General features: G+C 52.0%; 1 protein-coding gene across 2 annotated transcripts in view; it reads right to left on the bottom strand.

The window, feature by feature from the left end:
• ASTN2 (astrotactin 2) overlaps positions 1–23204 on the bottom strand; it is a 708908-nt gene that overhangs the window by 287711 nt on the left and 397993 nt on the right. For both annotated transcript variants that reach the window (XM_075015031.1, XM_075015030.1), the window contains exon 11: positions 10550–10700. In XM_075015031.1, the coding sequence (XP_074871132.1) occupies positions 10550–10700 (151 nt within the window). The remainder of the gene's footprint in view (positions 1–10549; positions 10701–23204) is intronic.

Here is a 23204-nt window from a genome sequence, read left to right as displayed (position 1 = left end):
AATGAAGCTTCTGATTCCAGGGGCCAAACCAATTTTCAGTTTCGATTAGATTTTAAGTGACACAATTCTTTTTTTTAAAAAAATAAATAAAAACCATAAAACCGGAAGACACATAATACAGGTATTTTTCACCCTCGTGTGTGTTTAAAAGCGATCAGTTTTAAAATCAAAACATACCATCTGACTCTTTCCCAACTATTTTTTAACTGGAAACAGGGCTCTTTTGTGATGCTATGGGCCAGTATGCTGCACCCACACCTCGGCAGCCCCAGCTGGGATCTCCAGCCAAGTGGCAGGGAACTCCAGCAGCCCCAGGGTTGGGAGCTGGCTGGGGTGCAGAGCTCCACCGGCAGCTCCAGGGACGCATTTGCTAAATTTAGTGAAAAGTTTCAGGACCACCACACTACAGCTCAAAAAAAGTGCGCGTGCGTGTTGGGGAGAGGGGTGAAAAAGAAATGTGCAGTAAACCTTTCACCCAGGTTTGCTCAGCACTTCCTGAAAAATCAGGGCCTTCAAAGGCACATAGAGTGGGATGCCCATAACTGGAAATAACCCATGAAAACTAGTGTCTAATTGCCTTTCCCAGCCATCACTTACATGCCCAAAGTCACCAGACAACCTGCACCCCTTAGGACGGGCACTGCAGTACACAGACAGCACCAGTGACTTCTGTTCACAGCACTGTCCTGGCCACAGACACTTGGCTGGAAATGGCAGCTAAGAGGCTGAATTTTCGCTCTACAAAGTCCTTCCCTGGTACTCATGGAACTCTGTCTCATAAGTGCTCCTATCTGCACACTTCTCTGATATTGATTTTCATACAGTGTTCTCCATAGCACTTGCATCATGATTTCAAGGCATCTTAGGGCCAAATGCTGAACAGCCTCTAAGTTAGCATCTGCAGTGAAATGCAGGCACGGTTCTCAGGGCCTGCAAATCACAGCATTCAGGCATCTCGCTGGCTGATGATGCCTGCAGATCAGGCAGCAGGAGATCCATATGCCATCATTTGTGGCTGCAATCGATTGCAGCCACAAAATTAGAGGCCAGGTTAAAGCCCATTTTACATTGCCAGACTATAATTCACGTATCTGTGAGAGCAAAGGGACAGTGTCCAAGCTAAGAACCGCCAGAATTAATCAGACCTTGATTTATATTTAATGTCCCCTTAGCATTGAAATGCATCTTCCATCTGCCCAGAAAGACTCAGCCAAGTGGCCACCAAACAAGCTCAGTTTCCCCAGCCAGCAGCAAACGTTCAATCTCCAGCTACCACAAAGGCAGGCCTCCCTGTGCCAGAAAGCCTGCACTGCCACGTGGGCTTGTGCCGTTGGAGAAGCACATCCCTCACCATGATGATGCCCCGCATCCTGCCCCCGTGAGACCCACCCATGGCCACTTGGAGCCACCCTTCCCATCTGAGAAGCTCTCTTCCAGCTTCTCCTCTTGGTGAGCAGATCCACCCACCCAACCCACCAATGTCCTCCCAGACACTAAGACCAGAAGAGACCATCCTAACTATCTAGTCTGACCTCCTGCTTGCTGAAGAGCCTGACCGGCAAACTCCTGTCACAGACCTGTAACCTTTGGCTGAGTTCCCAACCTCCTTGTCCCAAGCTTGTCAGTAGGCAAAACAGTTTTCTTGAAAACTGCCTCGCCTGCCTCTAAGAACACTGGTTCGGAGGTGCTCCTGGCCAGCATAGAGGCAAGGTAATGGGCAAACCTGCCTGTCTGTCGTAGGTACTTGTGTGCCTCCAATTATCACAGCATCCGAGTGCCTAGCACTCTGTAATGCATTTATCCCTCACAAACTCTTTGGGAGGCAGGGCAGTGCTATCATTCCCATTGTACACATGAGGAACCGAGGCACAGAGAGGGCCAGTGACTTACCCAAAATTCATAACAGAGCAGGGACATGAACCCAGGTCTTCCAAGTACTAGGCTAGCAACACTACACCGTCCTTCTCAGGTCCATGTCAGTGGGATTCCTGGGGCGTGTCATCTTTCATGCAAGTGAGTTTTGGATGCCTGTCTGCTTGGTCAGAATCCTCTATTAGCAAAGGGCCCACTTGTGTCCCAGTTCTGCCCTGACATGACTCACAAGTGAGGTCACCTCCAACCTCCTCCCTGGACATTGTGTCTTCTCAGCCATACACACGTGACTGTGCAAAAGCCTTCCTCCCCAAAGCTCCCTCTTTCCAGAGCCAATGGCTACCTGTGACTGAACTCCAGCCTTTCTTCCCTCCATTCCCCAGCCATTCAGAGCTCATCCGTCTCCAGCACTCCTGTTGGTAGGAAAGGAAGATAACACCCAAGACCATTAGAAAGGGAGTGTGCCACTTCTGTAAGGGGCGAAAATCTCATTTTCTCTTGACCCAGTCCCTGCTCTTCCTCCTCACTCAGCCAAGATCATTGTTTCTCTCCCTCTCTCCTGAGCAACCATGTCCGCAGAGCTCCTTACTGCTTCCACTGGCTGTCACAGCTTCATTTGCAGCTTTTCCACTAATACCCAGGACCTTCCAGGAAAGTAGGTAGCACTTCTTCCCAGAGGGAAAAAATGTTGCAAATGTTTTCTGAAATAACAACCACTGTTTTCCTTACCCCTCCCCACTTCCTTTTCAAGAGGATCAATCATTATTTTAGCTTCAGATGATCTAATCTATCTGTCTCTCAAGCTTCTAATCATAGGTTGTGCTATCTTGCCTTTCCCAGAATACTCCCAATGGACAACAAACACAGGAAAATCAGTAATGGATTTGCAAATTAAATGGAACAACATATTCCTTCATAGCTTGCATTTAGTTCTGTAGACAACCTATAGAGTTTGATATATGCATTTGGAAATGTGCAGGGTAAAGTTGGGGCAGGTGACTACAAGCCCAGATTTGTAGGTACCATGGCCGGCTCTGTCAATGACTTAGGGCATGAGCCTAAAGACTCAGACACTCAGAGATCCATTGGACTAACCCTGCCTCCCACCTACTTTTACTCAATGGCCTATGAGTGAAAGCTGTGGGATTGGGCTCCCAACATTGGAAGACTATTGTTAGGGCAGCTAACGGATGCACACGTTGAAGCTATCAGTGGGGTTTTCAAAAATCAAATGCAGTGGAAACTGTCAGCACCTTTAGGAAATAGACCTATGTTGAATGATCTTGGGCAAATCACTACCCTAACCCCCGCCAACCCCCATGACTCCGTTTCCCTATCTTCAAAGTGGAGATAAAAGAGGTACCTGTTTCAATCATGCTGTGAGGCTTAATAACTCGTGTGTAAAACACAAGAGTTCCTTGAATGATAGAAATTAGGTCAATGTAAAATCCTGCTCAGGTTTCCTTCTGTGGCCCAGAAAACAGTCCAGCTAGATGTCAGAACAACAGCTGTGGCCCACTAGATTGTGTTTGTTCACAGCAGACAGAAGAGAGGTTGTCAGGCTCTAAGAATCTGCCTGGCATATAGCATTCCTTGCTTACTCAGCCTCAGAGCAGGTGTTTGAGCCTTCCACAGAGATGCACAGTAATTTCTGCTGAATCGTAGAGCTGGCAGTTCCAAAGAGCTGCAGTCAGACTGTGTGAGGGATTGCGGCCTCCTTCAGGAGCACAAGGAAAGAGGATCTGGGACAAAGTGACCCTGACAAGGAGAACCCTGGGGAGAGCTGAGATAAAAGCAGAAAATGTCTGATTTGCTGTTTGAGTGAAGTTATCAGTAAAGGCAGAGCCCAGAAAGTGGGGACGGTTGGACTGATACCGCAGGGTGCCCTCTGTTCACAGCAAGCTGAGAACTTCCCAGGATGCCACGATCTCAGCGTTTACCCGCTATTTACATATCCTTATTCTTCAGTGTAACAAGCCCTTTCCTGAACGGGCAGTGGGGTCCATGCCTCACAACCGTATTTCATAGCAGTTAAAGGGACAAGGAGCAGAGCATCAGCTCCACACCTTCATTACACTTCTATGTGAATCAGGGTCTGAGCCAAGAATACCCTCTGCTGCACTGCGATGTGCCAGCCTCTGCTCAGTCTTCATTTGCTATTGGCGCCTGGGATGACAGCCCCTAATTCAAACACCCTGGGAAATGGTCACCCACTCTGCTTCAAATTGCTCCTTGTGTGCAACCTCACATTAGCAGTTGCTTCTTTCCATTCTTTTCATTACTATTCTGAAAGGCTTCCATCAACATCTGGTAGATCTTGCTTTAGCTACTGTACATCTAGGCTTGCATTTAGCTCCTGGTTGGATGCTTTTCGCATCATTACTAACACTCTTAGCAAAAAAGGACAAAAAGAGGATTCAAGGATTGTAAATTGTTTGAGGCAGGGGGAATGTTTTGGTCTGTGTTCACACAGCCCCTTGCACAGTGGGGTTCCAGAGTGCTACCATAACATAATCAAATGAATCACACATTTCAGGATACTAGCTAAACATGAAAAGGGTGGGGAAGGAATCCTTCACTACCCTCAGGTGTATCTCTGCACAGTTGGCTGGGTGCATAATAAGCAGAAGTGGTGGAAAAATTTTGGACAGAACTATTTTCTGTCAGTAAATGCTGATTCAAAGGAATGAAAACTTTTTTTGTGAAAAAAAAACCCAACATTTTTATGAAGTGGTACAGGAAATTATTGAAACATTTTGCTTTCATGTTTTTTTTTCCACTTGTATGTTGCAATATGATTATACCAAATGAAAATTCAAAGGATACCATCAGAATGAAATGTTTTGACCTCACCAAACTAAAATGCTTCAGGAAGGTGATGTTGATGTTTCTGAAACAAAATATTTCAGAATTTTTGTTTTGTTAAGTTTTGAAATTCTGTACTGATTTAGGATGAAAGAAAATTTCGCAATGCCGGAAATTCTCCAGGAACTGACAATCAGGGTTTCTTTAATTATAATTACAAGCCCAAATATCTTTGTCTGAAATGCCATCTTTAGCTTTTGTGGGAGGAAGAAGAACTGGCAGAATGTTTTCTGGTGGAACAGCACTGGAAAACTGTGATTTGACAAAACTGAAAAGTTTCTCTGAAATGCATCAATTTCATTGAAATCTCCAAAGGCAATTAATCACAAAGTTTTGTTTCCACTTCATCATTTCGACTTTTGAGTTATAATACAGAATGTGAAAGGATAAAGCCAAAAATCAATGGCTTCCACCTTGTTTCAGGAAAAAGAAGTATTTCACAATTTCCTTTTGAGGGTGAAAATTTGAAAGTTCAACATTCAGTTCTGACCTGGTAAATTATGAAGTGCCACAAATTCCCAAAGGAATGAAAGCTCCATTTCCCATTTGGCTCTACTCGCGCCCACATGCCTCATGCCCTCCCACTGAACCCGCATCTTCAATGAGTGCTGGAAGGAGAGCTGAAATGAAAGGCCACTGATCCGACCCTGTGCTGGACAACTTCTATCCCTAAGTGACAGCTGCATTCTGAAATGAAGCCCTTTTGCAGTGCTGCCTTTCTGCACCTCAGAAACATGGCACCATTTTGTTATGGAAATAGAAGTTGGCTCAAGACAGGCTGAGCAGAGCCTCTATGCCTACTAGTAGACCAGGCCCGATTTTCCTTCCCCTTCTGTCCAGAATTGGCTAAGCCAGCATTGCATAGCACAACCCACATTTTATGTAGAGATCGGGTTCAGAACATTCCCCCCCCTTGCTCACTGTAATGCCAGGTAACTCCAAGTCCATTCACAGCCATGTGGCATCCATGGGGCACCAGGGAAATTTGCAAGTTGAGGAGCATCACCTTATGGGAGTACTAACCACCATCTGCAGATGTCTTTGAGGGATCATGACAGGTGGAAGCACAGAGTAGGAGTCCCTATGATGTGACCAGTTAATTCTCCAGTCCTACCAACCAGTGCTCCATAGACCTCAGCTTGGGAGCATTAGGGTTAAGCCATTTACCTCTGTAGTTGGCTCTGATACACAGTAACCTTTATGACAGCTACAAATTAATGAAATATCAGGGCCTAATTTTGCAGTCCTGAGAGCCCAACCCTCCCTGTCACAGGGAGAACAGATTCATGGACCTCAAATCACAGAGCCACAACCTCTTTTCATCATCCTCAGAGGACTCCATGACCCAGCTGTCCATCCCCAGCTCTCTCACTTATCTCTGAAGGCTTACACACTAAACCAGGGACAGCCACGACTTCTCTCCTGCACCAGGTTTGTGGGGCTAGGGTCTTCTGCCCAATGCACTTGCCAGGGCTCCTTACTTCCACTCTGTCCCTGCTGAAGCTCCAAGCCCCAGCAGACACCTTTTGTGCAGCTGAAGTCCCTAGAGAACCCTCCTGTGCTGGTCAGGAGCAATGGTAGATATAAGGTTGTGCTGGGAGTGGGGGCAGCCTGCGAACCTCTCCTCCCTGCCCGGATCACAGGACTCGAAGAAGCACACGGCACCTGCATTTGCCTACTTTGAGCAGGATGCAGGGTGGGGCAGGCAGGGCAACTGACTGAGGTTCCTGCTGGTTGCAGGCTGGATTTTGCTCACCCTGATCTAAATAGACAAGACAAATAAAGGAAGCACTGTCATTTTACAGTCAGCCTTTCCCCAGGTTCCACACAGCATCTGCGGCAGAAGCAGGATCTGAACCCACCTCTCCTGCAACCCAGCTCAATGGCTTAACCATAAGCCCAACCCCTTCTCTTCCACAAGCAATAGGAAGTTGTGATTGGGAATCCTTCTGGGCCCTTCCCTACATGTCCAAGGCACAGACCTTCACTGTCTCAATCGAATTTGTGCTCTCAGCTGCACAGGCGTTGGAACACCAAGAAAAGACTGTTTCTGTGGTTTTGATACATCACTTCCCTTTTATACAGTCTCACACAGAGGGGATTATAGAGGCGTCTCCGTGGGTTCTGCAGCAGGATGCCCACCCACCTCCTCTTACCATGAAGCTGAAATGCTATGGCCTGTGTCAGCTGATCTCCAACTCTGCATGTCAGTCCTGAAATCTCTCCTAGTCCAAGCTCTTGGCAAGGGGTCTTCAGCCAAAGTCCCCCCTCCAGAAAGAAAACTTGTGGCTCTGCTTCCACCAGAATCTTCCAGGGAGGCACATTTCAACCCCAGGGATGTGCTATCACTAATCACAATGCCAACCACCAACCAGCCGTCCATCACTCACATGCAGGCCCTTAGCATTTCTGACTACAGAGCTTAGCCTTCCAGTCCATTCATCAGCCAATACCAATTTGCCTGCCCATTAAGCCAGTTTGCTTTTCCTCCAGAATCCCAAGACAATCTCCCATTGCTATTTAAACAGTGAAGAAGAAACAATTTCCTAAAAGGTTGAGGGAATGACAGTCTGAGAATCAACCCTGGAATGTCTCCCAAAGGGGGAATCTAACAGTTTGACTGAAATCACATCAGGGCCAAGACCAGCCTTTCCATCTCCATGTGAACAGCTCAGCAGTGCTTCCACAGGGCTCCAGCTGGGCTTCATGAATGGAGAAGTATGAAACAGTCCAGATCTAGAACTTCAGAGCTTCCCCCAGAACTCCTGGCACCTCTCTTGCTCAGTTGTCTGGACGGATCAGGATCGACGCAACCCCAAGCCATCGCATAAAGTCCCTCCTCCCCTTGCAACACAGAAGGGTGGATTGGTTTTCTATTTCTTCAAGAGGAAGGGAGAGGGGAAGAGAAGCAAAAGGATGACAAGGGAGAGGAGAGCCAGAAAAGGAAAACGGAGGAAAGAGAGGGTGAGAGCAAAGCTTTGTGTCTCTAGCACTTTCCACAATAGCAAAAGCTTTTCCTTATTTTGATCACAAAAACTTATGCTTCAAAATATTTGTTAGTCTATAAGGTGCCACAGGACTTCTTGTTGTTTTTTGCGGATACAGACTAGCATGGCTACCCCTCAGACACTCTGATGAGGGGAGCAGAAAAAACTCCACTTTTTGTCTGGAAGTGGCACAGATCCTTTCGATGCTCGGGGCCCAGGCTTACCCATGTCTTCCCACACCAAGGCTCCACGCAAGAAGCAAAAACAAAGGACGTAGACTGGAGTGTGTGTGAAGGGCAGGCTAAAACCAGCAAGTGTCTGCCCCTTCCAGCTCTGCACACCCACCTGGCAGCAATCAATGCCCACATGGAGGCTGCTCTCTCTCTCTCCTCCAAAGCTGGTAGGGACTCCGACTGTACCCCAAGTGATTTCTCACACTGATCCTCCTTCCCTCTTCTGCCCTGTTCCAGCCTAAATTTACTCATTAGAAGGAGGGTGGGAGAAAGGAGATAAGCCCTATTTTCCCCGAGCAACATGGATTTCAATTTCCACCACTCCATAGTCTCATACAGAGAGAGCCAGGCCTGTAATTTATTGACAATTTCTATCTTAATACTTCTTAACTTTTAAAAGGTGGCGTCTTGGTGGTGCTTCTCTGTGGCACACGGCAATCAGCACCACAACTGTTCCTGACTGTATCTGGAAGGCACATTACCTTCCTGGGGGAGGGAAAGGCTAGAGAGAAAGGGATTTAAAAAAAAAGAAGCAGAAGAGAGGAAAGGAAACAAGCTGTGTAATGACCCAAATAGCAAGGTGCTGCCTGTAATGCACCAGAGCTGTTAGAGCGCTGTGCTAAATGTGCTTAACAAGCATTCGGGGATGGGGGAGTAATGTAAGAGCCACCCAGCGACAGCACCATTCAAGGCTGACCTTTCCCAGCTCCCGTGTATAAACATCTTTAATAAAGAAAGAGACACGTCACTCCTCCTTCCACAGAGCTGAGAAGGGGCAAGCGAGCACTCCTGCTGGGAACAGGGTCAGTTTGGAGAGTGTGGCGTGGGGCAGTTGGTAGAAGAATCTATAGCTCTGTGTGTGTGTGTGTGTGTGTGTGTGTGTGTGTGTGTGTGTGTGTGTGTGTGTGTGTGTGTGTGTGTGTGTGTGTGTGTGTGTGTGAGAGAGAGAGAGAGAGAGAGAGAGAGAGAGAGAGAGAGATTCCAAGGAAGATGAATGTGCAGGAAAACCAGTGAGAGTGTGTGTGCAGTTGTGTGTCAGGGAAAGCGTGTGTGTATATATGCTATGGTCACAGTGAGTGTGTGTGACAGTGACAATCTCACTGGCAATCTGGTGTGCATGATGAGTTCCAGATTGGCCCTTTGTGCAAGGGACAGTGAATGTCACGGTCAGCAAGTGTATGTTTATGTAAAGCATGCAGTGATCACCTGGGAGCACCTGGACCATGTAATGATCCCCTGGGAGCACCACTGTAATCTGCTTGTTGTTTGCAGGCTCCTTTTACAGACAGAAGGAGACTGATTCACCAAGGTTGCCAAGTGACTCTATTGCACAAGGAAATCTCCCCAGCCTTGCAGCAGGGTTACTTAGTTCATGCAAAAATCAACCTACAGCAACAAAATCCCTTGGAGAGGATTGTGGTGCTGGAAGGTGCTGGTTAATGGCTACCATCAATCACAGGCCTGGATAAAGTCAAGAGGTGAGCTAAGCACCCTTCTTTCAGGCTTAATGGAAAGAGCAATTATGCCTCTTCACGTAACAAGAACTAGAAAGAATAAGAAGCCACCGCCCAAGGCACTGGGCTGCATGGCAAACCCTGGGCCAAGTTAAGTGTTGTGGTCTGCGGGATTTCCAAGGCACTGGTAGCAAATCCACAGACTTGGGGATTGTTTGGCAATCTGTGCCTGCCTGTGTGTCTGTGAGAGATGCAATGGGTTGCATGGCCCCTGGCGGGAGAGGGAGAGGCTGAGCTATTTTCCGCACAGAACTTGCTGGAGAGGCAGACTCGGATTTCTGAGCAATGAAAGCCTCTGTGGATTGCTCCTACTGTGTTTTGAAAAACAGGACTTTGTGGGCGTTCTTGGTAAATAAACAGGAGTGAAGTAAAGAAACACCTCCCTCTCATCAGTTCCTCCCCCCCAGGAAGACAACGCTGAACAGCGGCTATGCTCGGGGGGCCAAACAGGTGGCAGGGCTTTGGGAGGGGCACAGTGGACATGGGAGGAGGTTGCAGGAAGCTGTGAAGCATGTGGGTGACAGAGGACATGGCAAAGTCCATTTCCAATCCCCAACATTTTGGCAAGTCAGTGACAATTGCCTGCATTGCTCAGTGCTCCTTTAAACTCCTGTGTCCTCTGCAGTACCTCTGAGGGCTCCACTGGGCTGGAGAATGGGTTGCTCATTACTTTTTTAGTCGCTTTCAGCTACTGAGACAGAATTCTCATGTGACATTTGGTGCAGCCAGCAGTGCTGGGGTGGGGCTTTTTCCCCAACAGCCCGTTCTTCCTCGCAGCTCGGACCATTCTGCCTGACGTGTTGACATGTCACAAGATCTCCCCTGGCATCTCTCCAGCTAAAGCCAGAGCAATCCAGTTCCACAAAGCGAGGCAAGAGAGAAAGAAAAGGTAGGACAGGGAAGAGAGAGGAGAAATAGGAGAGAAAAGGAGAGACAGACAAACATAGAGACCCACTGCCCCAAAAGGCCACAGAGATTCCCTTACTCACATACATGGACAAAGTACAGGGTGCTCCCACCCAGGACCCTGCCAACATGCCATCTCTCTAGCATGCGAGGCAGCCAGTGGCATACGTACCACGCAGCCTGTGGAGTCCACTTTGCGGTCCGACACGCACTTGAAGTTGCGAGTGCAGCCGCCATTGTTGCGTGAGCAGTCTCGGACTGGCCCAAAGGAAGAGAGCAGATCATTGATCGTTTCGAAGTAGGTGGACAACATTGCTTCTTCCCTTGGAGAGAAAAGGCACAGTTAGAGCTCACGGCCAAGCAAGCTTGAGACAGTTTGCCTGAGGGTGGCCAACGGCAAAGGGAGATAACGGATTGGAACATTTGACATGAAATAGGCTCTGTCATTTTTTTATTGCACTAGTTCTGCACAGGAACGAATTCCACTCAAGGGACATAATTCCCACCCACCATGTTGGCCTACTGCTTCCAAAGCCACAGCGACTGGTTGGGTTGCTTGTGGTCTCCAGTAATCCATTTTAGGGTGTAGACAGGAGAGCTGACACTGTGTGGAAAGCTACTATGCCCTTGGGGTGCGATCTCAAACATGCCCAAGGGCCAGATTTTCAAAGGTATTTATACCTCTAAATATTCAGATAAGTGCCTGGATGCCTAATATGTCTTTCGAAACCTCACCAGGTGGTTGTCTGCATCTTTAGGCGCTGAAACATCTTTGGAAACCCCGACCTGTGTCACTTAGATGCTCAAGCCCCACTGGCTTTCAATGGTCACTAAGGTACGTTTGAAAATCTGACCTAGCAAAGAATTCAGAGGTGGAGGTGCTCCTCCCTTGGATTCCTGTCAAAGTGAGCTGTGATCTTTTTTGAGAGCACTAAGCATGTATACAGTGTTTTATGCCTTCAAAGCACTCTCCAAGCATTAGCACATCCCCATAACACCTGGGGGAAGCAGCTGAGATCACACTATTTTACAGATGGGACACTGAGGCACGGGAAGGTGAAGTGATTTGTCCAAGGTCACAGGGTCACTCCCTCTGTTATTTCCTGCCCGTGCTTCATACATCTCTGGGGTCCTTTCTCATTAGGGCTGGTCTATGCTGGGTACTGAATCCACATGGCTACATCCCTCCATGTTAGGAAAAGTCACTTCGCTATGGAACATAGCTATGCTGACCTCATCCCCAGTGAAGACAGTGCTGGGTTGATGAAAGAATCCTTCTGTTGACATAGCTACTGTCTCTGGGGCAGAACCTCTCCCACTCCTATATGGGGAAATCAGATTGGTTTAAATACATCACACTGGGGTCTGAAAACTCTACACCTCTGAGAGACACAGTCAAACCAACTTAATCCCTGGTGAGGACACAGCTTGGCTGACAGGAGGTTCTAGCTATCATCTCATGGGTTGGTGGATTATCTCCTTTACAGAGAGAAGCCCTCCCCCATCACATCTTCAGTGATGCTGTATGGTTCTAGCATCTTAAGTGTAAACAAGCCCTGGGTGTCTGCAGTGTAACATCTTAAACGCAGACATAGCAGGCTTAAAAAAGAGCTTCAAAAATTCATGGAGTTAGGTCCATCAGTGGCTATTACTGAGGATGGGCAGAGATGGTATCCCTAGCCTCTGTTTGACAGAAGCTGGGAATGGGAGACAGGGAATGGGTTAGTCAATGACTGCCTGTTCTGTTCATTTCTGCTGGGGCACCTGGCACTGGCTGCAGCTGGAAGACAGGATACAGGTCGTGATGGACCCACCATGGCCGTTCTTATGTTCTTCTAGAATTTCTGCTCCATCCTCACTACCGTTTACAACTCCTCTCCAGTGTGTGTCAGGGAGTAGCATGAAAAAGGGGATGAGAGGTCACAGCAGTAGTGTTATCAGAGCACAGCTGCAGCTAGGATTCCAGGGGCAGATCCCCAGCCAGTGTACATCCTGGGAACCTCAATGTCAAAGCAGAACAGGGGTGCAAAGCTGACGGGGCCCTCCTATCAGGACGTGCCTGCCCTGGAGCAATGAGGACAGTGCACAAGCTGGAAATTGGGGAGGGGGATCAATTCTCTCTTTTAATTAAACCTCAACACACCAAATGAAAGAGGCTTTTGTGCTTCTTGTTCGGCTGGTGATTTCTGCTGACAGCGATTAGGGGAGAGGGGAGGGGAACCTCGCTCTCTGAAATTATGCCTGGTGTAATGGATCAACGCTGACAAAACACGGGCAGCCGCTGATGAGCCTGAATGAGCCATTACATGTATTAAAATATTAACCTCCTCGGAAGCAGGGGTGGGAGGGAGCGAGATGGAAGGAAGCCTTTAAATGTCACCACCGAGAGGAGTGGGATGACAGCATCTTCTCCAGACAGAGAGGTTGTTTGGCTCTGGACAGATTGATTCTTCATGAACGTTTGTTACACTGGCAGAACGTGGCTACGCCAGGAGGAAATGTCACCCAGAGGAAAAGACGGATGGCGAGCTCAGGCGGAGCTGGGAGCACAAACTTTGCATTGCCCTATCTGAGAGGGGCTGCTCAGCTCTCTGGAGCCAGACTCAGTGGTTTACAGGCATGGCCCAGGCTCCTTGAACGCGCACACACTCACAGCTTCTCTCTCTTAATGCCAGGGTGGATTTCAGAGCTGCAATATTTAATTAAACCATTCACGGGGTCAGACAGTGTTGCGGGGAGTGGTTCGTTTTCTATGCCTAGAGCTCTGCCACTGCACTGACTCTGTTATTCCAATTCTCAGACATCCCCCCACCCCCCCAGCTCTGCCAAAGCCCTTCAGTTGGACCTGCAGCAGCCCACCTCCCCGCCCTCCCGCCCGGGCTATTCCAGTCCTAGGATCTCAGCACAGCTTTCCAATTTCCCTTAACCTGCTCCACAGCACCTCCTACCGTTCCAAATCTGGGCTCTGCACAACCTTTGCCAACACACCATTTTTCCCTGACTAAGTATGCACCATTATCCAAGCCCATGGTTCTGCCAATGGTTCTGCAAATGTGCCTCATTTCTGACCCACTGCAGTGTTCCCTCTATTTTTCCCATCCACGGGCAGAATACATTTTGTTACGTGCACTGAGGCATGTGCGGAGGTGCACCACTCATGGAAACACAGGCCTCCGGCTGTGGGTGCTCTGCTAATCAGCTGGACTATATCTGACTCTCCCCTGGGTGGCTGCCCAAGTGCTCAGTTGACCAGTGAACACTGCCCGCAGCATGCTGTGATTGTAAGTCCAGACTTTTCCACAGTTCTGTCAATGCACCTTTAGCCTTTATCACCACGTGCCTCATCTGGCTCAGCCCTGTGTCCTGCTCCAGCTGCCAACAGCACTCCCTGGAAGCTGTGTGTTTGGGAGGCTGCTCAAGAGAGATTCAAATGCCACCCAGTTGATTAGCAGAGCACTCACAGCTGTGGTTGTGCACATTTGCACATGCCCTGGTGCACATAATCAATTATTCTGCACATGGATGGGAAAAAAAGGATTAGAGGGAACATTGTTCTCCACAATCCCACACATCCATGCATCTTGGTGCTGACCTGGGAGTCCCATACTAACCTTGTATCAAGGAGCTATGGCACAGTACATACTTTGAAATGGTAAAGCCCTGGTCTAACACTACCAACCCCTTTTCTTCTAGGGCCCAAGACTTGTATACTCTCTGTCTCTCTCTCTCTCACCAAAGCAGGTAAAAGCCAGCACTGAAATGCTAAGCACTCGGGGGAGGCGAGAGGCTCTGACATGCTGTACCACTCAAACTCTTAATAAAAATTTTACTGACCTCACCAATGATGCTCTTAGGCCCAGGAACGGTGTGAACGTTAAATGTCAGTGATCATGCACCACGGGGCATTAACAAAAAGACCAATCCAACTGGTTGGCTTTATAGGCAATTCAACAAGACATCTCCTGTCTGCATGAGGATTAGATCTTAAGCTCCCTTCTCCCGCTCCTGGCCTAGGGCTGCTTTCTGGAGAACTGATGCTTTGCCCAGAACTCATTTCACCCTGTCAGCCTGAGCCAAACGCTTGGATTTAAACTGGAAATAAATACAGATAACAGACCCTGACATGTCCCATTGTTAAAACGTGGCCTTGAAGGTCAGTGTCACTCAGTGAGAGATGCTAATCACAGAATCACAGGGCTGGAAGGGACCTCAGGAGGTCATCTAGTCCAGCCCCCTGCTTCAAGCAGGATCAACCCCCACTAAGTCATCCCAGCCACAACCTTATCCAGTCGGGACTTAAAAACCTGAAGGGATGGAGAATCCACCTTGTCTCTAGGCAACGCATTCCAGTGCTTCACCACCCACCTGGTGAAGAAGTTTTTCCTAATAGCTAACCTACACCTCTCTCTCTTCAACTTCTGACCATTACTCCTTGTTCTGCCATCTGACACCACTGAGAACAGTTTCTCACCCTCCTCTTTAGAGCTCCCCTCCAGGAAGTTGAAGGCTGCTATTAAATCACCTCTAAGTCTTCTCTTCTTTAAACTAAACAAGCCCAAATCCCTCAGCCTATCCTCATAGGTCTTGTGCTCCAGACCCTTAATCATTTTTGTTGCCCTTTGCTGAACCTGCTCCAGCAAATCCACATCCTTTTTATACTGGGGGGCCCAAAACTGGACACAATATTCCAGATGTGGCCTCACCAGTGCTGAATAAAGAGGAATAACTACTCCTCTAGATCTGCTCGAAATGCTCACCCTAATGCACCCTAGTATGCCGTTAGCCTTCTTGGCTACAAGGGTTTACTGTTTACTCAACCTGTTTACCCATATCCAGCCTTTCATCCACCATAACCCCTAGGTCCCTTTCCATTGTACTGCTGCTGAGTCAGTCGGTCCCCAGCCTGTAACAATGTTTGGGATTCTTGAGCCCCAGGTGCAGGACTCTACACTTCTCCTTATTGAACTGCATCAGATTTCTTTTGGCCCAGTCCTCCAATTTATCCAGGTCACTCTGGATTATTTCTCTATCCTCCAACGTATCTACCTCTCCCCCTAGTTTTGTGTCATCCGCAAACTTGCTGAGGGTGCAATCCAGTCCCTCATCCAGGTCATTAATAAAGATGTTGAATAACACCGGCCCCAGAACCGAGCCTTGCGGCACTCCGCTTGAAACAGATCGCCATCCAGATATTGAGCCACTGACCACTACCCGTTGGGCCCGACCACCAAGCCAGCTTTCTATCCATCTTATAGTCCAAGGATCCAATCCATATTTCCTTAACTTATGGACAAGAATGTTGTGGGAGACCGTATCAAAAGCCTTGCTGAAGTCAAGGTATATCACATCCACTGACTTCCCCATGTCCACAGAGCTCAAGTCAAGATGGAGAGCAAGCATGGGCTGGCCAGATGTGTCCACTCTGGACTGGTTAGCAGCCTGGGCAGAGAGGAAAAGGAAGAGCCCCTCTACGGACAATGCATCTTCTCAGTCCAGAAGGTTTCACCAAGAACCATTTCTCCTTCCCAAAGCCAAGGCAACGCAGTACCTGCTGGGCCAGAGGAACATTTACTTCTGCATAAATCCCTGGAATCCAGGTTACCTGGTCACCTTGAGCTAGGGGGGCTGGACTTTGCATCTAGGAGAGCTCATGCAGCCACTGCACACTGAACCTCTGACTTCCCAAGCACATGTACTGATCTTTGTGCTTACCTGCTTCCAGCACTTGGGGTCCTATGATCCCAGGGAAACAAAACACAGTGGTTCCTATACAGCTCAGCATCTGTGCCCTTGTTAAGCACGTTGGCATCTCCCATGATATCTCCTAACAGGAGAGAGCACCAGTTCTCACTCAGTCCTTCTGGATCTCAGGTTTTGTCTACACTTAGAAGTCTAAAGTGCAGCTGCGGCAGCACTTTCAACTGACTGTGGCCTCCACACGAGCGCTGGGAGAGAGCTCTCTATGTAAACCTGCTCCATAAGGGGAGTGGTTCCCAGTTCTGAGAGCTGCAGCCTGGTTCAAATGGGCGTGTGTATGTGTGTGCTCACCTTACAGAGAACGCTGCCCACAGCACCCCCTGCTGTTGTAGTCCAGACATGTCGTGTCCATGCCCCTGTGCCAGAAAGTTACCGTACTGTAACGTGCCGGTGTAGACTCAGCTTTAGAAACCTCGAGTGAGCACTCTCTGCCCCTTCTCTGGCCCAGGAGAAATCACCTTCGTTTACACAATCTCTCATTTACGTCAGTTTCAACCTGGGCCCTAACCATCCACGGCAGTGCCATGCCTGTACCACAGCCCAGCTCCCAGACCGCTGTACCTCTGCTGGGAGTGCTGCCTGCTGTGGGTCAGAAACATCTGTCTCACAGAGCAAATACCAGAAAGAAGAACATTTCAGAGCTTTTGAGCAAATTCCTGCTGCCTAAGACCTCTCTTCACCACAGAAGACGTATCTATATTAAATACGCGCTCCTTATTGCCACCCCCCTGAAGCAAGCCCCTGTAAGCCCAGGCCCTCAGACTATACAGCAATACATTCTGTGCATGATACACAGACACTCGGTTTTGTCCAGGCTTCACAATCGTTCCTGAGTCAATCACAGTGCAGTTTTCATTGGTGCCCTGGCGACATGCCATCTCCCGCTGCCTGCAGTTGCTTTGACTACTCATTTGTAAATACGCTTCTCTCTCCTTCCGCGCTGTTCTGCATCCTCCTCCTTCAGCCCAGCATTAATAAAACAGCTTCAGTGACAAATACCACTGGGGTTTCTTATTCATGAAATATCAGTGCCAAGCAATTCTGAGAGGCCCCAAAGCACTCAGCCCACAACAAACTCCTCATGCCTGTCTCCTGAGCTTCACAGCAGCCCCTTCTGCTGAGCTGACTCTGGGAGGGGCTTGGTGGGTCTGATTCCCCTCAGCAATCTTCTCTGTACCTTGCTCACTCCATAACACACAGAGGTAACCAATGGTGAAAGCCAGGGTTCCCTGTAAGCTGAGCACTTGGGTGGCCATGCAGGAGAGATTCAAGTGCCACCAAAAAGATCAGCAGAGCCCACAGCCGTCAGCCTGTGTTCTACTGGTGGTGCACACCACACATGCCTGGGTGCACATAAAATTTATTCTGCATGGGGATTTTAAAAAATTAGAGGGAACTTTGTTGAGAGCCCAATTCATCCCTGGCATCAGCTGCCCCATGATCTACTCACCACGTGGGAGAGATGCATGGAGCTGCTTGAGCTTTGCAGCTCACAACTCCCTTGGGTAGGGAATGCTGATTGGAGATGGGGTTGCTGCTTGCTATGTAAGCTTCATCCCCTGCTGCATTCTCCCTTCTCACTCCATCAGGCACATACTGCCCACCTCACCCCCATGTGCAACAAAGGAAAATCTAAGTAGAGAAGGGGGCATCTTCGGCCCCAAACACAGAGCTTTCTTTCCTTCTGCCTTGCTTCCGTTGCTCATGCCCACAGAGGGTGTTCCCCCCCTGCCCAATGCCTGCCACTGCACAGCAGTGTTCCCTGGAAGCAGAACTCTTGAGCCGCCAGCCAGAAGATTAGCAGCTGATTAGCAGAGTGGCCACAGCCTGCAGCATGTCTGTCTACTGGTGGGGCACATTCACCCAGGCCTTGGTTCACACAAAATTGATTGCGCACATGGATGGAAAAAAAGAGAGAGCAGGCACTGCTCCCCACCCTGCCCATACACAGAAAGGGTGCACCCCGCTGTCCATGCCCCTGCCCTGGTCACACCCAGAGAGGTTGCTCCCCAGGGTCTCCCTCACCAGCCCAGGGCATGCCCAAAGAGGGAGCCCTCTGCAGCCCACATACGCTGAGAGGAGCTGCCTTCCACTCTTCCCTTTTTGAATACAAGACAACACCGGTTTGCTGTCCCCACATTCCAACAAGGATATCCCCATCGCCAATCACACCCAGCAAGGAAGAGAACCAGCACTCTCCCTCCTCTGCCCCGGACCCAAAAGGAGCAGATCCCTAGCTCAGAGCAGGAGCAGATTTCCTGCGCTCCTCATGACCAAAGAAAACATTCCCTCTACTTCTACCACCAGGGTGTCTTATCTTCCCTGCTCAACTGTGCATCCCCATTAGTTGTTTAAGAACTCAAATGTCTCCATCTACTGCCAGCTCTTGACACCCCAGAGGAAAAGACCTGTCTGCAAACACTCTCTGTAGCTGGTGAACTCCATCCTATCACAGTCCGGGAACCCTACCACGTGGTAGTGTCTCTTCCTTTAGCACACACTGTCTCTCCCCTGGCAAAGGGTCTTGGAGACTGATGTGTGGGGTCAAGGCACAGACAGGGCTGCTCACTTAGCCCCAAGGCACCCAGAAGGAATATATCCAACTGTGCAGCGAATAGACCCTGCTTCTTTCCCCTCATACCTAGGATCAGTTGGGGGCTGCACTTTGATTCTCTGTCCCTATTGCATTGTCCAGCCCATGGGACACAGCCTGTAAGGAGCAGCTTGGTGGGTTCCCCAGAACGATGCAGGAACTGGCAGATCCACAGTTTGTACATGGAAATTAATCGTGCTGACCCATGGCTGCAGCTGAGTTGGCTGTCAATGAGCAGCTGGGATGAACCATGCCCTGGGGCAATAATTTTCACACCAGCTTAATGCACCCAGCTCACAAGAGCTGTGTCTACACGTGCACGCTACTTCGAAGTAGCGGCACTAACTTCGAAATAGCGCCCGTCGCGGCTACACACGTCGGGTGCTATTTCAAAGTTAACTTCGACGTTAGGCAGCGAGACGTCTAAGTCGCTAACCCCATGAGCGGATAGGAATAGCGCCCTACTTCAACGTTCAATGTCGAAGTAGGGACAGTGTAGACGATCCGTGTCCCGCAACGTCGAAATTGGCGGGTCCTCCATGGCGGCCATCAGCTGGGGGGTTGAGAGACGCTCTCTCCAGCCCCTCAGCTCACTGGTGGCCGCGTGGAGAGGCCACTTAAAGGTCCCCTCCCCCTCCCTGCCTCTGCAGGAAGCTGAGGCAACGTGCAGGCTGCAGCCTGCACACGCGGGCAGCCTGCAGTACCCTCAGCCACCCACCCAGCGGCGATGGCTAGCCGGCAGCTCCCCCAGCGCCCCCAGGGGACCCCCCCGCAAGGGGAGCCAGGGCAGCCAGCCCAGCCAGAGGGGCAGCCAGTCTGGCAAGCGGCAGCGGGGCCCCTCCTGGACGGAGGCTGAGCTGCGGGACCTGCTGGGGCTCTGGAGCGAGGAGGAGGTGCTCCAGGTAATGGGGAGCAAGAGGCGGAACGCGGATGTGTTCGCTCGGCTGGCCGACGGCCTGGCTGCCCGGGGTCACCCTGCCCGCACTCCTGACCACGTCAGGAGTAAGGTCAAGGAGCTGCGGCAGGGTTACTCCCAGGCCCGGGATGCGGCCAGCCGATCTGGGGCTGCCCCCGTCACTTGCCCATTTTACAGGGAGCTCAGGGACATCCTGGGCTCCCGGCACACCTCCTCCCCTCCGGCCACCCTCGACACCTCGGCTGACGAGCCCCAGCAGGCCCTGCAGACGGAGTCCGCCCCGGAGGCAAGCCCCGCACCCCGGGCCCCCCCCGGAGGCCATCCCCGGGACATTGCGGCAGGAGGAGGAGAAGGAGGAGGAGGGGGGCTCCTCCTCCGCAGAATCCAGCCTGCAGATCCTCCTCCTGCCATCCCGGAGCAGCAGCAGGGCCTCCGACCCCTGGGGATCTCCGGACCGTGGGAGCGGACCCACAGGTAGGTACCCCCCTCTGGTGGACACCCCTGGGCTTGAGGGGCGGGGGTAAGAGATATGTGTCCTGGGCCCCCCACATGCTCACATGGCCATGGCCCCAAGGACACCAGGGCCATGGCCCTCACAGCACTGCAGCCATCAGCCCGTGCCCCCCGCCCCGCCGCATGACAGTGCCATGCCCCATCCCCGGGCCAGGGGGGAGCGGAACCTCGAGGGGCCCCCGGGAGGAGGGGGGGTGGGACATCCCGCAGCAGCAGCATGTGATGGAGTGGGGGGAGTGCAAAAGGGAGACTCAGGCTACATATGAGCAACAAGAGCCGAATACCTCCCAGGGCCAAAGGAGGATCCTGGCGCTGCAGCTCGCAGGTGACACCTCTGCCCTGAACCAACAGGAGGGAGGAGCCGAGCTGGCTTGGAATTGGGGGGCAAGGGCGGGGGCCACAGGTAGAGGCTAGGGGAAGGGAGAGCTGGTAGGCAGCCAGCCTGAGGAAGGGGAAAGCTGCATCCCAGAGGGGCCCCCCTTGGGGTCTTCTCCCCACGACGGGTTGGAAGGACTGTCTCTTCCGACAGCTGGTGCTGTCACTCCTGCCAGAAACTGGCCATCTGTGGCCTAAGAAACCTCTCCTGCTGTCAGACCCTGCGGGGTGAAGTGAGAGTCGCTCCCACCAGGGGATGGGGTGCAGGGCCGGGGGACCCCTGAACCCCATCCATCACAGCATCATCTCCCGGGGACGGGGATGGGGAACCTGCAGCACAGGGCTGGGGGGACAAAGGCCACGGCTCGGGGCCCACACTAACGCCTGTCTCCATTCTTCTTCCCCCCCCTCCTCTTCTGTGTCCTGCACCTGCACCATCACAAGGACTGGAAGAGAGCGCCGGCGAGGCGTCAGTCGTCCCGGAGAGCCCTCCGGGACCATCGCGCCAGGGCAGCCCCTTGGCCGAGGACCAACCGGCCCCGCGGCGGGCTAGACGGCGGGCCCCGCGCCACCAACCACCGCCGGCGATGGACCCCCAGCTGCTCGCCATCCTCCGTGGGCAGCTGGAGGTCGCGGAGCAGCACCGCCACCTGCAGGAGCGGGCGCTGGCCTGGCGCCAGGAGGCATGGGGGGCCTACATACAGACATTTAACCGCCTGGTGGACTTGCTGGCCCCCCATGCCGTGCCGGCCAAAACATCGTCCGCCCTGCCCGCTCCTGCAGCCCCACCACCAGCTGCTCCGCCCATCGCCGGCCCGTCCGCCGTCGCCCCGCCACCCACCCGCGAGGGCCAGAGCGCCGAGGGACCCCTGGAGCCACCTGACACTCGCCAGCCCCGATACCTTCCGGTCCAGCCCGCTCCCACCCAGGCGCGGACCAGGCTGCAAGCACGGCGGGGCTCCCGGCCAGCCACGCCCAGTGCCGGGCTATAGGGGCGAGGGGCCCGGGACGTGGCCCCCGCCTTTGTATATAGTTGCACCTTGTTTGGTTGGTCCCCCCATTTGCCCCGTCCTCCCCATGTAAATAGTTCTCCCCTTTATCCTCCCTGGTTTTCTTTTTATTATTTATTGCACACTGTTGTTTCTTTGCATTGTTTTATTGTTCTACATATTGCTTTTGTTGGACGTTTGTCCCTAGTTTTCTGTTTGTGGTTCACATATTTCTTTTTACATCCCAAAAAAAAAGGTTCTGAAAGACAAAAAAAAAAGTTTACGTTCAGCCACAAGTGCGTGCTGTCATTTGTCCAGGACAAGTGGGGGGGGGCGGTGGGGTGCTCCATGGTGTGGGCGTTGGGGCAGGAGTGTGGGGGAGGAAGGGGAGGGCAGTAGGGGGCCTGGGCAGAGTTCACCCCGCGGCCTGTTCGTCGAAGTGGGCCCGCAGGGCCTCCCGGACCCGGGTCCCCTCGGGGTCCACCTGCCGACTGGGGGCAGCAGGTGGCTGGACGTGTGCCCTGCCGGCCTCCGCAGCCCAGCCCTGCAGAAAGGTCTCCCCCTTGCTCTCCACAAGGTTGTGCAGGGCGCAGCAGGCACCCACAATCTGGGGGATGTTGTTGGGGCTCGCATCCAGGCGGGTCAGGAGACATCTCCAGCGTCCCTTCAGGCGGCCAAATGAGCGCTCCACCACCTGGCGCGCACGGTTCAGGCACTCGTTGAAGCGCTCCTGGCTAGCGGAGAGATGGCCCGTGTAGGGGTGCATGAGCCACGGCCAGAGGGGGCAGGCCGCATCTGCGATGACGCAGAAGGGCATGGTGGTGTCCCCCAGAGGGATGTCCCGCTGGGGGATGTAGGTCCCCGCCTCCAGCCGGCGGCACAGGCCCGAGTTCCAGAAAACCCGGGCGTCGTGTGTGCTGCCAGGCCAGCCCACGTAAATGTCCTGGAAACGTCCCCGGCTGTCCACCAAGGCCTGGAGGACGACAGAATGGTAGCCCTTGCGATTGAGGTATCGTCCGCCACTGTGATGCGGGGCGCGGATGGGGATGTGAGTCCCATCCAGAGCCCCGAAGCAGTTGGGGAAGCCCAGGGTGGCAAAGGCGGCGATGGTGGCATCTGGGTCCCCCAGCCTCACAAGCCTGTGCAGGAGCATGGCGTTGATGGCACGCACACCCTGCAGAGAAAGCACATGGGACGGCACCAATGAGGGGTGAGCAGGGTGTGCGTGGCCCTGCCCTGCCCTGCTCTGGCCTGCCCTGCTCTGGCCCCCCTGCTCTGGCCCCCCTGCCCTGCCCTCGCCCCCCTGCTCTGGCCCCCCTGCCCTGGCCCCCCTGCCCTGCCCTGCCCTGCCCTGGCCCCCCTGCCCTAGCCCCCCTGCCCTGGCCTCCCCGCGTGGGTTCGCTTACCTCCATGAAGACAGCCCCGACAGTGGCCTTTCCGACACCAAACTGCTGTCCCACGGATCGGTAGCTGTCCGGAGTGGCCAGCTTCCAGACAGCGATGCCGACCCGTTTCTGCACCGTGAGGGCACGCCACATGGCAGTGTCCTGGTGCCTGAGTGCGGGGGTGAGCCACTGGCACAGCTCCAGGAATGTCTGCCGGGTCATCCTGAAGTTCCTGAGCCAGTGGTCATCGTCCCACTCCCCAAGCACCAGACGCTCCCACCAGTCGGTGCTGGTGGGGT

This window comes from Carettochelys insculpta, chromosome 21 (genome assembly GCF_033958435.1).
Source record: "Carettochelys insculpta isolate YL-2023 chromosome 21, ASM3395843v1, whole genome shotgun sequence".
NCBI classification, from domain to species: Eukaryota; Metazoa; Chordata; order Testudines; family Carettochelyidae; genus Carettochelys; species Carettochelys insculpta.
The sequence above is the reverse complement of the archived record's forward strand: the minus strand, read 5'-3'. Positions and strand labels throughout refer to the sequence as shown.